The following is a 15,819-nucleotide window of genomic DNA, read 5'->3' on the forward strand; positions in this document are numbered from 1 at the left end:
GCTTAGTTCTTCCATTGTTAGCTGGTTTGAGAAAGTCTGAAGAGGTCAAAACTCCCGCAAAACACTTGCAGTATACAGAACAACTAATTTGTCAGACCAACATGTTTCAGTTTGTGGCCTTCATCATGAACATGCTGAAAGCTGTTCTTCTCCATGCATCTTGGAAGTAGGTGAAGTTGTGCCAGAAATCCCTCCTCTCCTTATGGTTGGGAAAGTGTCAGAAAAAGATGTGAAACAAGGGCAGCCAAGTGGAAGTGAAAATGGGAGTGGAAGGATGAAGCAGATGCTTGTATTGGTGCACCCCCTGAGACACACAAAACTTGCCCAAGCCTTCTCGCTCATTATGCAGTATAGGCCAAAATAACATGGACATATCTGGGGGTATATTGGTAGAGTTCAGACACTCATACAGAGATTATACAATCAACATTTTTATTCAATTGTTGGCAGATAATTATATTGTGATTTTGTATTACATTTGTTCTCCATTATACTGTGTACAGCTGTTAGGCTATGTTATTCACATATTTTGGGTTCTAAACATGTTATTATTTATTCCTCCCTTTCTGTCAAATTCTAGATTTATTAAAACCACCATAAAGGATTTTGAGAAAAAAATATTTTCTAATTTGAAAAATACAGAAGAAGGCTAAAAAGGCTAAGGCCTACCCAGCATCCATGCAAAGCTCTATTTGGGATGTCACAGGCGACAAACAGATATAGGTTGCCAAGTCATGCAAGTCTTTGCACTATGTCTCCTGGAAGAAATGAAACCTTGACTTGGAATCTTGGAGCAGAATGAGGTGTCCAGTGGATTTCTTTCCATAGCAGAATCCAAAATCCCTATATGTCAAAGGAACAACATATCACTCATGGGTCCAAGTAATGATCACCTTTTTACTCAAATAATATTTAAATTTGATTTGATGAGCATGTAGAGTCCTATTACAAACATAACAACTCACAATTAATTCTTTACAGCTGGCACCATGGGGTGATATCAAACAAGAGACAAAGGCTGTGGGATAGTTGCCCTGGTAAACAGGTTTAATCTCTCCAGTCCCCCCCCCCACACACACAAACACACACACACACACACACATTAATATCAATTATGAAGCAAAGACCTGATGTAATCAGTATCAGGAGCAAAGATGCTATAAAAAGTGATGGGAAATACTTGTGTAGGTCACTTGGACACTTTAAATCCTCACACCATCTGCTTAAATCAGTATGTGTCCTAAGAGCCAGCTCAAAAGAAGTCAACATCAGTTAAGAAAAAACTTGAGAAAACTGTTCACCCACTTTCTGGAATGGGTTAAGTTTTTCCATGTTCATGTGTTTTCTGTGGTTTGCCAGTTTGACTCAAAAAAGTATAATGATCATAAGCCCTCAAAATTTGCCAGGACACTTATCATGCTTCTTTAACAGATGTCACCTCCTTAGTATCAAATGTAGCAACTGGATGAAGTTCATTTTATCTTGTGTGAAACTTATTTTGGGCCTGATCTCAAACTAGTTGCCAACTGTTTTCATATCCATTTAGGGAGTTATACAACAGGCGATTGAACTTATATGGATAATATCTCATCTTTAATTTTATTACAGGAATATGAGATGTGCCAGAGTCCTGTAACTGTAGACCACAAACATTTGGGGGCATTTCCAAAACCAGGCTCTATGCATGTATCTGACATGGCATAAAAACATTAATGCGATGTAAACTCTAATAAGGTGCTTTGATTTTGATTTATAAGATTAAATAGTGCCCAAACACAACAATACATTTCATGGTATAGATTTGGAGGTATTCTTTGGGTATTATTGACACACATAATTTTCATGAGGTTATTATGAGCACAATGAAAGTTTTGTTAAATACAGTATTATTATTATCAAACATTATTAAGCATTATGAATTATTCTTCCCCAGACTTAGTTCAACCTCTAAATCTACATTAAAGATGAATATTATTATTTAATTAACATGTGTTGACAACTGTCTTGTATTCATTTAGTGTCATTTAGGGGTGAACTTTCTTTAATTTCAGAGATCTCAAATGTGCAAGTGTCCTGCAATTGAATACCAATGGACTTTGGAAGACATTCCAAAACCAACCCCCAAAGCTGCCCATCAATTTAAAAAAAGATGGCCAATGTTCACAACATGTTTCAACTTTAATGTCCTTTGAATCAAGTACTATAATTATTGGAATTGTACACTATATTCTGCACTATTGAATGAATGCTACAATTTGGCCATCACTTCCATGCCTTCACTTGGAGGCAGTAGCGGACCAACATTTAGAGCAACAAGCTTGTAACTCACTTAGAGAATCTAGGGCAAAAATGCATAAGCACCTCCTTCTTTCTCTCTAAATAATTTGACATTGATGCTTCCTTAAGTAGACCCTTAAGGCTTATTTGGTTTACTTGAATGTGTTTATGTTTGAACAAAGCAACTTGTGTGTGTGAGTGCATTTCAGCAATTCTTTCCTCTGTACTGCAATTCCTCTTTTGTTACAGTAGAAAGACATTACAAAGCATTATATCATGTTTTAAATTTAAACAACCACATTGTGTTGGTCACATCCAAGATTGCAATCAAATTAAATCAAATGAATTGGTATAACATCAGAATATATGCTGTATTGTTTTTTATTATTAATTACAATTGAGAGATGTGAATTATGCATATCACCTCCTTAAACACCACTGCCACAAAATAAGCAACAGAATGAAAAGAGGCCATGACCAAACCGAGTGAGAGACTACTGCTGACCAGGCACTCCCACCCTCTATAAAAGAGGCAGCTCTGGACTTCTGCATGAACTGATAGGCTCCCAACACAGGTGAGTATATTCACTGTGACATCAGTTTGTACTCTTATTGCTTAAATGGTAAAGTGAATGTGTTGCTAATTATTTATGCATATTGTCCACAGTTCTTTGGAGTTACCTTGGTAGTATTCTTGAGTGGACAAAATTATTCCAAAACTATTATATATATATATATATATATATATATATATATATATATATATATATATATATATATACTCTTAACACATTTAAGAAGTAGTGTCTTCCAAAAAAACAAACACACAATAAATGTGTTGATATCTAATACACACCCTGTCTCATCACATATATACTATATGATCATTAAGCACAATACTATTTCTCTGATTGTGGAGGGCAATTGATGGGATGGGAGAGTATTGAACTTTAATGATTCAACTGAATACAGTTAGCATATATTATTTAAGTCTAAAGCCATTTTGCCACCTTTACCTTTTACTGTTCTCAAATTGACTGAACAAATCTGAAATTAGAAAAACAAACTTAAACAAATTATCGTACTACTTAAACTACATGTTTAATCATATTTTTATAGCATCTTGGGACTCCACCAAAGACTGCACCACTCTTTTTTTGGAACAAGCTGAGGTAAAAGATATCATCGTAAAAAATACATGAAATCTCCACCATCAGCTGGATACAAGATCATATCTATATTATGTTGTTATGCTAACACTATTGTGGATGCTTTATCTTTTCAGTCTCCACTGAAGTGCCACCATGAGCACAGACGCAGAGATGGAGGCCTATGGCCCAGCAGCCGTTTACCTCCGAAAACCAGAGAAGGAGAGGATTGAGGCACAAGCCTCTCCTTTTGATGCAAAAACTGCCTACTTTGTGGTTGATGCGGACGAGATGTACCTCAAGGGTAAACTTGTGAAGAAAGAGGGTGGCAAAGCCACTGTTGAGACAGATACTGGAAAGGTAGGTCACTCATTATTTTACTTTTTTACCAAAACTTCCCATTAGATTTCCATGTAAGACTCTTTCTGTAGGAGGATGATGTTCTATCCATAAGTATTTCAAACAATATCTTAGTAAAACATGTAGTAAAGTACAGTATATGTTTATCATTGTATTTTATATTCAGTGACACTGTGAACATCCATCTGATGAACTTCATGAACTTTTTTATTTGAAAAGATTTCTTAGTAAAACGTTTTGCTGTATTTCCAATTCAGACGGTCACTGTAAAAGAGGAAGATATCCATCCCAGGAATCCTCCAAAGTACGACAAAATTGAGGACATGGTCATGATGACCCACCTCAATGAGCCTTGCGTGTTGTATAACCTCAAAGAGCGTTATGCATCATGGATGATCTACGTGAGTTTCCACTATACTCTAAAAATTCAATGTGTATGTACAAATGTATATATGTGTCGGTGATTTGTTAATTTTTAACGGGGGAGGGGGGGAGCAAAGGGAGCACCCAGGTGCTGTTGTATGTAAGTGACACCCGTATCTGCCCGAACCCGCTTCTGTATGGCTACTTTATATTAGGATTGCAGGATTGACATATAGGCCTAGCCTAAATTAAAAAATTATAATTGCGATTTTAATTTCGATTTAAAAGAACGCTCTTAGGCTAAATACATATTTTGTGTAGGCCTTTTACTGGGTGTGGACATTAAGCATTTTAATAATGCTTATTTTTCAACACACTGTAGTTTTGACGGTGTAAATTTTACTTCGAATTACATTACCTGCTCCACTCCCAGGTTGCACCAAACATCTATAGTAAAAATTATATCTGTAGTCATGTTTCCCCTAAAGGTGGCTTGGCCTGGGGATGTATTTTCAGCACCACAGACACTACTGAATTATTATAGAAATATTATAGGAATGTTGTAGGAATAATTAAGGCAGCAGTGTATCTATATGATCCTACTCAGCGACTACACGTTGCTACTTGTCACTTTGATCATGAAGATGACACTACTCTATAGAGCATATAGGCTACAATATAGGATGGCAGGTTAACAATGGGGATTTATTTTGGTCATTTTGCTAACAAGGGGATAGCTTTCCCCCTCACCCCCCTGAAATCGACTAAATGTTAACAGTTTATGCTCTCTACTATTACAGACCTACTCTGGGTTGTTCTGTGTCGTTGTGAACCCCTACAAGTGGCTTCCTGTGTATGATGCTGTAGTTGTGGGAGCATATAGAGGCAAGAAGAGGATTGAGGCACCACCCCACATCTTCTCCATCTCTGACAATGCCTATCAGTTCATGCACACTGGTATGATCAAAGTTACTAATGTTCAAATGTAAATACACAGAGGTAAAATTTATCTATATAACTTATTGAAAGAATGATAAAAATGGAACTCATGTGAAGCATGTATGTTTGTATTTCAGATCGTGAGAACCAGTCTGTCCTGATTACGTGAGTATTAAACAAACTGTCATGCTAAATCTTTATAAACTTTATGAAAAGAAGCAGAATCTTGACAAAGTGTCTCTTACATCCCAGTGGAGAATCTGGTGCAGGAAAGACTGTCAACACCAAGCGTGTCATCCAGTACTTTGCAACAATTGCAGCTATTGGAGCTAAGAAGGCTGAGCCAACACCTGGCAAAATGCAGGTAAAAATGGTTGTTTAAAATAAAACTTCCAGAGGAAAGTTAATTTGAATGTACATCTCATGTAACTCAAATTGTCTCTTGCAGGGATCCCTTGAGGACCAAATCGTTGCGGCCAACCCTCTACTAGAGGCTTACGGTAATGCCAAGACTGTGAGGAATGACAACTCTTCTCGTTTTGTAAGTAATACAGGAAATATCTTGACACTTTTGTTGTTGCTAAATTACAAAAACTGATGTTATTAATGATCTGGCTGCCTAGGGTAAATTCATCAGGATCCACTTTGGCTCTACTGGCAAGCTGGCTTCAGCTGATATTGAAACATGTAAGTCTCAACCATGGTGTGAGTCAATGATTCATCTCTGATAAAGTGATACATTGTAATGTAATACAGTAATCTTAAAGCTTTCAGTTACTGTAAATTTCTTAATCTTAGATCTGCTGGAGAAGTCCCGTGTCACCTTCCAGTTGTCTGCTGAGAGGAGCTACCATATCTTCTATCAGCTGATGACTGGCCACAAGCCTGAGCTCTTGGGTATGTTACTAAACAAATTTGAAATTGAAATGTAAACAATACCAGAAATAACACTATGTATTTCTATTGTGCTCCTCCAGAGGCTCTTCTGATCACCACCAACCCCTATGACTACCCAATGATCAGTCAGGGTGAAATCACCGTCAAAAGCATCAATGATGTGGAGGAGTTCATTGCAACAGATGTACGACAACAATGTAGTTAAATAGATAGTATACTGGGGAAATGTTTCACATACCAGTAACTTTGCTTCATTTACATTGCAGACTGCAATTGACATCTTGGGCTTCACTGCTGAGGAGAAAATGGGCATCTACAAGCTGACTGGAGCTGTGATGCATCATGGCAACATGAAATTCAAGCAGAAGCAGCGTGAGGAGCAGGCTGAACCTGATGGCACTGAGGGTAATTGCTAAAATAATGCGTTCTCATCATGCAAGTAGTCTGGTGTGTAAAATAGCCTACTACTCAAGCCAATGTGTACTTAGTACTCATTGTCTTTCTTTCCATCAGTGGCTGATAAAATCTCTTACCTCCTGGGCCTGAACTCAGCTGATATGCTGAAATATTTGTGCTACCCCAGAGTCAAGGTCGGAAATGAGATGGTGACCAAAGGTCAGACCGTGCCACAGGTAATAAAAAGAAAATGTGAAGTTTGAAAAAATACTTGCATTTTGATATGAAAAAATTACCACAGTAAAATCCTTATTTGTAGGTCAACAATGCTGTCAGTGCTCTGTGCAAGTCCGTCTATGAGAAAATGTTCTTGTGGATGGTCATCCGTATCAATGAGATGCTGGATACAAAGCAGGCAAGACAGTTCTACATTGGAGTGTTGGATATCGCTGGATTTGAGATCTTTGATGTGAGTTGGTGAAAATATCTGAGCAGTTTTAAAATTCAAACTTATTTTGCCATGAAATTAAATATTTTTCCATAATTACAGTACAACAGCTTGGAGCAACTCTGCATCAACTTCACCAATGAGAAACTGCAACAGTTCTTCAACCACCACATGTTTGTTCTGGAGCAAGAGGAGTACAAGAAAGAAGGCATTCAGTGGGAGTTCATTGACTTCGGTATGGACTTGGCTTCCTGCATTGAGCTTATCGAGAAGGTAAGTAACCACTCCGGTAGACATGATTTCTTGATTCATGTGCAAATGTTTGCTTCCTCAGTTTAATTTTTATCATGAAATTTAAATTTCCTTTCAGCCAATGGGCATCTTCTCCATCCTTGAAGAGGAGTGCATGTTCCCCAAGGCCTCTGACACAACTTTCAAGAACAAGTTGCATGATCAGCATCTTGGCAAGACCAAGGCCTTTGAGAAGCCAAAGCCTGGAAAGGGCAAGGCTGAAGCTCACTTCTCCCTGGTTCACTATGCCGGTACAGTGGACTACAATATCACTGGCTGGCTGGAAAAGAACAAGGACCCCCTGAACGACTCAGTTGTTCAGCTCTACCAGAAGTCTTCAAACAAACTTCTGGCCTTTCTGTATGCATCCCATGGTGCAGCCGATGGTAAGAAATGAGAGCGAGAGCAGAGTTATTGGCAGCTCATCAGAAAGTGCAGTTCATAATGTTACAGGAGGTGCAGTAAGTTTGTAATGATGGGTAAGAAACTGTGTGTCTGTTTCATTTGGGTTGTGTAAGAAGCCGATGACTACTCTGTGGTAATATACTCATTCATATGAATTAAAAAATCTAATCAACATTCCACAGAGAAAAAAAACTTAAACTAGGTACTAACATGTTATTTATTGTTATTTATGCCATTAATGAAATTCGATGTTGTGTAAAACAGAGGCTGCTGCTTCTGGCAAGAAGGGTGGAAAGAAGAAGGGTGGTTCCTTCCAGACTGTGTCTGCTGTTTTCAGAGTATGTATTGTTTCATATTTTTGGATAACAGTTACAAACCTTGTCTTAAAATACTGGTTACCTATTATCATGATGATCCACAGGAGAACTTGGGCAAGCTGATGACCAACTTGAGAAGCACTCACCCTCATTTTGTCCGTTGCCTGATTCCTAATGAATCAAAGACCCCAGGTAAGAAGCATATAACACAGTGTTGTGTACTATGTTTGACATGGTAATGTAAAGAAATGTTTTAATATAATAAGTTTGCAATGTGCAGGTCTTATGGAGAACTTCTTGGTCATCCACCAGCTGAGGTGTAACGGTGTGCTGGAAGGCATCAGAATCTGCAGAAAGGGCTTCCCCAGCAGAATCCTCTATGGTGACTTCAAGCAGAGGTGACTTTTCAGTAGAAATAATTCAAGTTGCGATATGATGATTCCCCGACCGGACCAACATCACAAAAACCAGGTTGAGACAAGTGATAACTCTAAATTGGTAAATATGGCCAAGTAACTGGGAACAAATTTCTTTTGCAGATACAAAGTATTGAATGCCAGTGTCATCCCTGAGGGACAGTTCATGGACAACAAGAAAGCTTCAGAGAAGCTGCTGGGCTCCATTGATGTGGACCACACTCAGTACATGTTTGGGCACACAAAGGTTAATTTCTAAGTCAATAGTCATGGCATGTATATGTCAGGTTTTATCCACTGAGTACTGATGACTGATTTCCATCACTTGACAACATAGGTGTTCTTCAAAGCTGGTCTGCTGGGTGCCCTGGAGGAGATGAGAGATGAGAAACTGGCTGCACTGGTGACCATGACTCAGGCTCTCTGCAGAGGATATGTCATGAGGAAGGAGTTTGTTAAGATGATGGAGAGGAGGTAGGGTTCTCATGCAGTACACTAAACTGTACTGTCCAATTATATAGTTTACAGATATTTTTGTTAAATTGTTATCCTCAGCAGTTCTACAAAACCACATTTCAGTAGAAATGACACTTTATCTATATTCATTTTCCAGGGAATCTATCTATTCCATCCAGTACAATATCCGTTCATTCATGAATGTGAAAAACTGGCCATGGCTGAAACTGTACTTCAAGATCAAGCCTCTTCTGAAGAGTGCCGAGACTGAGAAGGAGCTGTCGCAGATGAAGGAGAACTATGATAAGATGAAAACAGACCTGGCTACTGCTCTGGCCAAGAAGAAGGAACTGGAGGAGAAGATGGTTTCCCTGCTGCAGGAAAAGAATGACCTGCAACTCCAAGTGGCTTCAGTAAGTAGGAAACAAAAGCAAGTGTGATTCTATCTCACACACACTAATTGAACACTGTTGCTCACATTTTCAGATATCTAGGTAAGATACAAAGAGGCCACACATTGTCCTTGTCTTACCAAAGTTATAGAAACAAACAAAGAAATAACAAACTAACTTATTGTATGTTCAAAATGTACTATAGGAAGTTGAGAACCTCTCTGATGCTGAAGAAAGGTGTGAGGGGCTCATTAAGAGCAAGATCCAGCTCGAGGCCAAACTCAAAGAGACAACTGAGAGACTGGAGGATGAAGAGGAAATCAATGCTGAGCTGACTGCTAAGAAGAGGAAGCTGGAGGATGAATGCTCTGAGCTAAAGAAAGATATCGATGACTTGGAGCTCACCTTGGCTAAAGTGGAGAAGGAGAAACATGCCACAGAAAACAAGGTGCAAATGATTTTAAACCTACAATCTTTTAAACATAGACTATATGTATACACATAAAGTGATGGAAATAATGCACCTTTCACATCATTTCAGGTGAAAAACCTGACAGAGGAGATGGCATCTCAAGATGAATCTATTGCCAAGTTAACCAAGGAGAAGAAAGCCCTCCAAGAGGCCCACCAGCAAACACTTGATGATCTCCAGGCAGAGGAAGACAAAGTCAACACTCTGACCAAGGCCAAGACAAAGCTGGAACAGCAAGTGGACGATGTAAGAAAAAAATCCTGTGATAGTGTGTTTTTAAGCCAAGTAGCTTGTGTTTTAAAGTTGACATTCCATGATACAAATTCAAAACAATATTTACTGTTAATATTTCAACATTATCTTAAAAGCTTGAGGGATCACTGGAACAAGAGAAGAAGCTCCGCATGGACCTTGAGAGAGCCAAGAGGAAGCTTGAGGGAGATCTGAAACTGGCCCAGGAATCCATAATGGATCTGGAGAATGACAAGCAGCAATCTGATGAGAAAATCAAGAAGTATGTTTTTTGTTACTTTTAATTCTTACATTTTACTATTTCCATAATGCACCATAATTATCCTGAGTCATCTAAAAGTATAACAGCAAAAATTATTCTTGTTCTACTCTTCCAGGAAGGAGTTTGAGACCAGTCAGCTCCTCAGCAAGATTGAGGATGAACAATCTCTTGGTGCTCAACTTCAGAAGAAGATCAAGGAACTCCAGGTAATGTGTTTGACATGAATAGTATCAATTATCAGTGAATCAGAAACAACATGTTAGAGTATGCTCCAGTTAATAAGCCTTATTGATATTACTCTAATCAAATCTAGGCTCGTATTGAGGAGCTGGAGGAAGAGATTGAGGCTGAGAGGGCTGCTCGGGCTAAGGTAGAGAAGCAGAGGGCTGACCTCTCTAGGGAGCTTGAGGAGATCAGTGAGAGGCTCGAGGAAGCTGGTGGAGCAACAGCTGCTCAGATTGAGATGAACAAGAAGCGCGAAGCTGAGTTCCAGAAGCTGCGTCGTGACCTTGAAGAGGCCACCCTGCAGCATGAAGCTACTGCATCAGCTCTCCGCAAGAAGCAGGCTGACAGTGTTGCAGAACTAGGAGAGCAGATCGACAATCTCCAGCGCGTCAAGCAGAAGCTGGAGAAGGAGAAGAGCGAGTACAAGATGGAGATTGATGACCTCTCCAGCAACATGGAGGCTGTTGCCAAAGCAAAGGTGAGGGTTTGTTTACAAGTGAGGGATTGCGTTTTGCTATGCTCAGAAATATGAACTGTAACTAATAAATAATTTTAGTAACTTTAAACTTAGAGAAATACTCAAATACATCATGTTTTGTTGCTTATAGGGCAACTTGGAAAAAATGTGTAGAACTCTTGAGGACCAGTTTAGTGAGCTCAAATCCAAAAATGATGAGACTGTTCGCCAGCTGAATGATATTAATGCACAGAAGGCCAGACTGCAGACAGAGAACGGTGAGTCACTTGCAATAAAAACTAGTAATGGAAACCAGTAATGATCATTTTGATGAACACATTTACATATTGTCATTCAGGTGAGTATTCCCGCCAGCTTGAAGAGAAAGAAGCTCTTGTTTCCCAGCTGACCAGGGGCAAGCAGGCCTTCACTCAGCAGATTGAAGAGTTTAAGAGGCACGTTGAGGAGGAAGTGAAGGTATAACAAGTTTACATGTCGTGTTTTAACAGGGGCTGAATTGAGTTGTCCTTTTCAAATGTAGTCATTAAAAAAGATGTACAGTATATTCTAATAAGATTTAAAAAATCAAAGCACAATCATCTTCGTGTCAGAAGATGAAAACATTCATACAGACACATTGTTATCATCGCTAATTGAAATCTTATTATGAGTAACTTTTTTTGTCAGGAAAATGAAAAAAAGATAAATATTACTTGATGCTAAGTAGAAAACATGATAGCTGTAAAAGTAAATAATCCAAAACTAAATGACTAAATCAACATGTTTTAACTTGATTACGTACTTTTTACATGTTCTTTGTCTGCTTCATAGGTAAGTTACAAATGTTTTAATGCAAATGTTACAAATGATCAACAGGCAAAGAATGCCCTGGCCCATGCTGTTCAGTCAGCCCGCCATGACTGTGATCTGCTCAGAGAGCAGTTTGAGGAGGAGCAGGAGGCCAAGGCGGAGCTGCAGCGAGGAATGTCCAAGGCCAACAGTGAGGTGGCTCAGTGGAGATCCAAATATGAGACTGACGCTATCCAGCGTACTGAGGAGTTGGAGGAGGCCAAGTATATAACCCTTTCTACTGTTCCATAAATGAAATCATTTTTAATACTTTGTAGTGTAGGTAGGTAGTCTTTGTATAAGTATGCAAGCAAAAATATATCCTTGCTTGTTCACTACAGGAAAAAGCTTGCCCAGCGCCTGCAGGATGCTGAAGAGTCCATTGAGGCTGTGAACTCCAAGTGTGCCTCTTTGGAGAAGACCAAGCAGAGGCTGCAGGGTGAGGTGGAGGACCTCATGATTGATGTGGAGAGAGCTAATGCTCTGGCTGCCAACCTTGACAAGAAGCAGAGGAACTTTGATAAGGTAAATGGTTAAACTGGTAATTAAAACCAGTTTTAATCGCAAGAAACACACATCAATATAATGAACTAATCATTTAATTAACCTATACAATTCTAGGTCCTGGCAGAATGGAAACAGAAGTATGAAGAGGGCCAGGCAGAGCTGGAAGGAGCTCAGAAGGAGGCTCGTTCTCTCAGCACTGAATTGTTCAAGATGAAGAACTCTTATGAGGAGTCTCTGGATCAGCTGGAGACCATGAAGAGAGAGAACAAGAACCTGCAACGTATGCCATTCACACTCACATTTAAAATGTAACTTGTGTGGGTTCTTCTCTGACCTTCACAAGTATAGTTTATGAACCTGTATGGCATTAAATACTCCCTTGTATGCATGGAAACTTTATTATTGCCCAAACAACATTTCAGGTTTAAGAGAGATATATATATAATATATATAACTATATTTTGGTTTTGGTTGCTCTATAGAGGAGATCTCAGACCTGACTGAACAGATTGGTGAGACTGGAAAGAGTATCCATGAGCTGGAGAAAGCCAAAAAGACTGTGGAGACTGAGAAGACTGAAATTCAGTCAGCACTGGAGGAAGCAGAGGTAAAATCTTGATTACAATATTGAACCACTTATATGATAAAATACAACACCATTTATGTAACCATGTATTCAATTTGATTTTGTTTCTGCAAATTTTTTTGCAGGGTACACTGGAGCATGAGGAGGCCAAGATTCTCCGTGTTCAGCTTGAGCTCAACCAGATCAAAGGTGAGGTTGACAGGAAGCTGGCAGAGAAGGATGAGGAGATGGAGCAAATCAAGAGGAACAGCCAGAGGGTGATGGACTCCATGCAGAGCGCTCTCGATTCTGAGGTCAGGAGCAGGAATGATGCCCTGAGAGTCAAGAAGAAGATGGAGGGAGACCTGAATGAGATGGAGATTCAGCTGAGCCATGCCAACAGGCAGGCCGCTGAGGCCCAGAAACAACTGAGGAATGTCCAGGGACAGCTCAAGGTAAGGTTTGTTTGATTGCTCAATATTAAGAAAGAGGAAAAAAAGTTAACCATTTTTTTTCTCTTCGATGTCAGGATGCCCAATTGCATCTTGATGATGCTGTCAGAGGACAGGAAGACATGAAAGAGCAGGTTGCCATGGTGGAGCGCAGAAATGGCCTGATGCTGGCTGAGATTGAGGAGCTGAGAGTTGCTCTGGAACAGACAGAGAGAGGACGCAAAGTGGCTGAGCAGGAGTTGGTTGATGCTAGTGAGCGTGTTGGACTGCTTCACTCTCAGGTTCGTTTTCATTAATTCACAAGAATCATATCCCATCAAAGATATGAGACACATATCTGTAAAACAATGTCTTATCTTGGTCAATCTTTAGAACACCAGTCTTATGAACACCAAGAAGAAGCTGGAGGCTGACCTTGTCCAGGTTCAGGGAGAAGTGGAAGATTCTGTTCAGGAAGCAAGAAATGCTGAGGAAAAAGCCAAAAAGGCTATCACTGATGTGAGTTTATGTTTATGAGTCTTCTTTCATATGTAAAATGCTACATCACCAAATACTTGCTCATGCTTGACCATTAATGTCAACTTTTAAAATTATAATTCCAAATTGCCCATCTTTTCAGGCTGCCATGATGGCTGAGGAGCTGAAGAAGGAGCAGGACACCAGTTCTCACCTGGAGAGGATGAAGAAGAACCTGGAGGTCACAGTCAAGGACCTGCAGCACCGTCTGGATGAAGCTGAGAACCTCGCCATGAAGGGTGGCAAGAAGCAGCTCCAGAAACTGGAGTCCAGGGTATATACTGCATATTTGTTTTAGGGTGTAAACTGCACTTTCAATTAGTAGAATAAATTCAACTGTACTGAAACTCTCAGTACTGAAATTTTTTATGAATTGTTGATCATCACATCTCAGGTGCGTGAGCTGGAAGCTGAAGTTGACGCTGAGCAGAGACGTGGAGCTGATGCTGTTAAAGGAGTCCGCAAATATGAGAGGAGAGTGAAGGAGCTGACCTACCAGGTGATTTATTATTTAATTAAAAACTACCATGAGTTCTTCATTTCTTGATTTTTTCTCTAAACTTCATGGGTAACAATTCTTTATTTGTATAGACTGAGGAGGACAAGAAGAATGTGGTCAGACTTCAGGATCTGGTGGACAAGCTGCAGCTCAAAGTTAAGGCTTACAAGAGACAGGCTGAGGAGGCTGTAAGTAAAATGTTTTGTGATCGTACATATGGGAAGATGGCACAAATCAATAATGACATAAAGAAACCATACCAATATTGTGGAATATATAAAAAACTGTATACTGTAAACCCTTCACAGGAGGAGCAGGCCAACACTCACATGTCCAGACTCAGGAAGGTTCAGCATGAGATGGAAGAAGCTCAGGAGCGCGCTGACATTGCTGAGTCCCAGGTTAACAAGCTGAGGGTCAAGAGCCGTGATGCTGGAAAGGTAACCATTTATGTCATCATATTTTACAAAAAATTACTATGTGGGCACTTTAATGGGGTTTAATGGGGTTGTTTATTCATGACCTAAATGTATTCTATATACCATTCTTTATTGACTTTGCATTGATGGTGTAGATACTTTAATATGGTAAATGCCACACATAAAATGAACTTGCATAACCACATGAGATAGAAAGCTTAATGTTATGTTTGTAATACATGCTGAATAATTTTATTTTTCTTCCTTTTTTTCCCAGACTGACATTGCTGAATAAGAGACAACATCCTGTTGACAGAGCCTTTTGACAGAGTTCATAAAATATGAACTAGATGTTGAATTGTCTTCTTATACTGTCAATAAAGTGTATCATCATTATAATATTACTCTGTTATTTACTCTCTATTTTACCAGTATCTATAAAAGTCACACAGTGTTCAACACAGCAGCTGGTGAAGCTGCATGAGTTAACTTGGCTGGAATGAGTGAGGTTAGTACATTTCATTTAATTTCAACTACAATTAATTCCCATTCTCATGTTAGTTATACAGTACAAACAGATGGATAATAAACATTGTCAACACTTTTCACCAAACCATTAACAAAGATTTGTTCAGCATTCTACATTACATGGAATTAAATATTTTATTTATGGATAGAGAATGCCTTTAATTAATCTCTGACCTGGGATATCATCATAGACAACAGAACAGTACAGAACAGAACAGAACTGCACATATTTCAAGAATATATTTGCATGAAATTAAGTTAGAGTAATCTAGATGGAACAGCATTTAGAATATCTATTTCCGGATGGATTTTGGAAAGCTGTGCTCATTGATGTCATAAATTCATAATGTATCATTGACATTAAAAAATGACACTGTACAATAGTGCACCATTTAAAGTCCTTAGTTGAAAGTCCTTCTTGTATAACTCAATATACTATACTACATACTGCAGATTAAGCTAAAGATGGTCCAATCAGCTAACTTTGACCACTTACTCCCCAACAATGTAGCATCACAAAAACAATAATTCAGATGAAGCAGTACATGTCTTTAATGCAAAATCTCGAAATATGAATTTTATTACAAAGCTTGAATGGGTAAATCCTATGAGTGCCAAAATAATAACACATGCTTTACTGTATCTGGACAGTCTTTCCATCGCTGCATTCTCACTCTGAGCTAATATCCAATTAGTGCTAAAATAGGAAAA

General features: G+C 39.0%; 1 protein-coding gene across 1 annotated transcript; it reads left to right on the top strand.

The window, feature by feature from the left end:
- Nucleotides 1-3,314: 3,314 nt before the first annotated feature.
- On the top strand, nucleotides 3,315-14,984 carry LOC122869105 (myosin heavy chain, fast skeletal muscle-like). Its single transcript, XM_044181739.1, has 40 exons — nucleotides 3,315-3,449; nucleotides 3,563-3,785; nucleotides 4,043-4,186; nucleotides 4,949-5,105; nucleotides 5,225-5,252; nucleotides 5,340-5,451; nucleotides 5,536-5,628; nucleotides 5,711-5,774; nucleotides 5,886-5,984; nucleotides 6,065-6,168; nucleotides 6,251-6,389; nucleotides 6,498-6,616; nucleotides 6,700-6,849; nucleotides 6,931-7,101; nucleotides 7,199-7,505; nucleotides 7,789-7,862; nucleotides 7,946-8,033; nucleotides 8,122-8,239; nucleotides 8,381-8,504; nucleotides 8,595-8,731; nucleotides 8,871-9,126; nucleotides 9,311-9,553; nucleotides 9,647-9,823; nucleotides 9,946-10,091; nucleotides 10,207-10,297; nucleotides 10,405-10,794; nucleotides 10,925-11,051; nucleotides 11,132-11,250; nucleotides 11,650-11,846; nucleotides 11,964-12,147; nucleotides 12,244-12,409; nucleotides 12,612-12,736; nucleotides 12,841-13,149; nucleotides 13,224-13,427; nucleotides 13,519-13,644; nucleotides 13,766-13,936; nucleotides 14,057-14,161; nucleotides 14,254-14,349; nucleotides 14,470-14,601; nucleotides 14,858-14,984. Exons 2-40 carry the CDS (start codon nucleotides 3,582-3,584, stop codon nucleotides 14,873-14,875), a joined length of 5,814 nt encoding a protein of 1,937 aa, XP_044037674.1. The 5' UTR covers nucleotides 3,315-3,449; nucleotides 3,563-3,581; the 3' UTR covers nucleotides 14,876-14,984.
- The last annotated feature ends 835 nt before the right edge of the window (nucleotides 14,985-15,819 follow it).

Source organism: Siniperca chuatsi, linkage group LG21 (genome assembly GCF_020085105.1).
Source record: "Siniperca chuatsi isolate FFG_IHB_CAS linkage group LG21, ASM2008510v1, whole genome shotgun sequence".
Classification (NCBI taxonomy): domain Eukaryota; kingdom Metazoa; phylum Chordata; class Actinopteri; order Centrarchiformes; family Sinipercidae; genus Siniperca; species Siniperca chuatsi.

What these genes read in the sequence shown, in the direction of transcription:
- LOC122869105 (XM_044181739.1), top strand. Translation starts at nt 3,582, where the DNA reads ATGAGCACAGACGCAGAGATGGAGGCCTATGGCCCAGCAGCCGTTTAC. An exon ending in TAATGAATCAAAGACCCCAG is followed by an intron (nt 8,034 to 8,121) that starts GTAAGAAGCATA and finishes TGCAATGTGCAG; the next exon opens with GTCTTATGGAGAACTTCTTG. An exon ending in CCAAAAAGGCTATCACTGAT is followed by an intron (nt 13,645 to 13,765) that starts GTGAGTTTATGT and finishes CCATCTTTTCAG; the next exon opens with GCTGCCATGATGGCTGAGGA.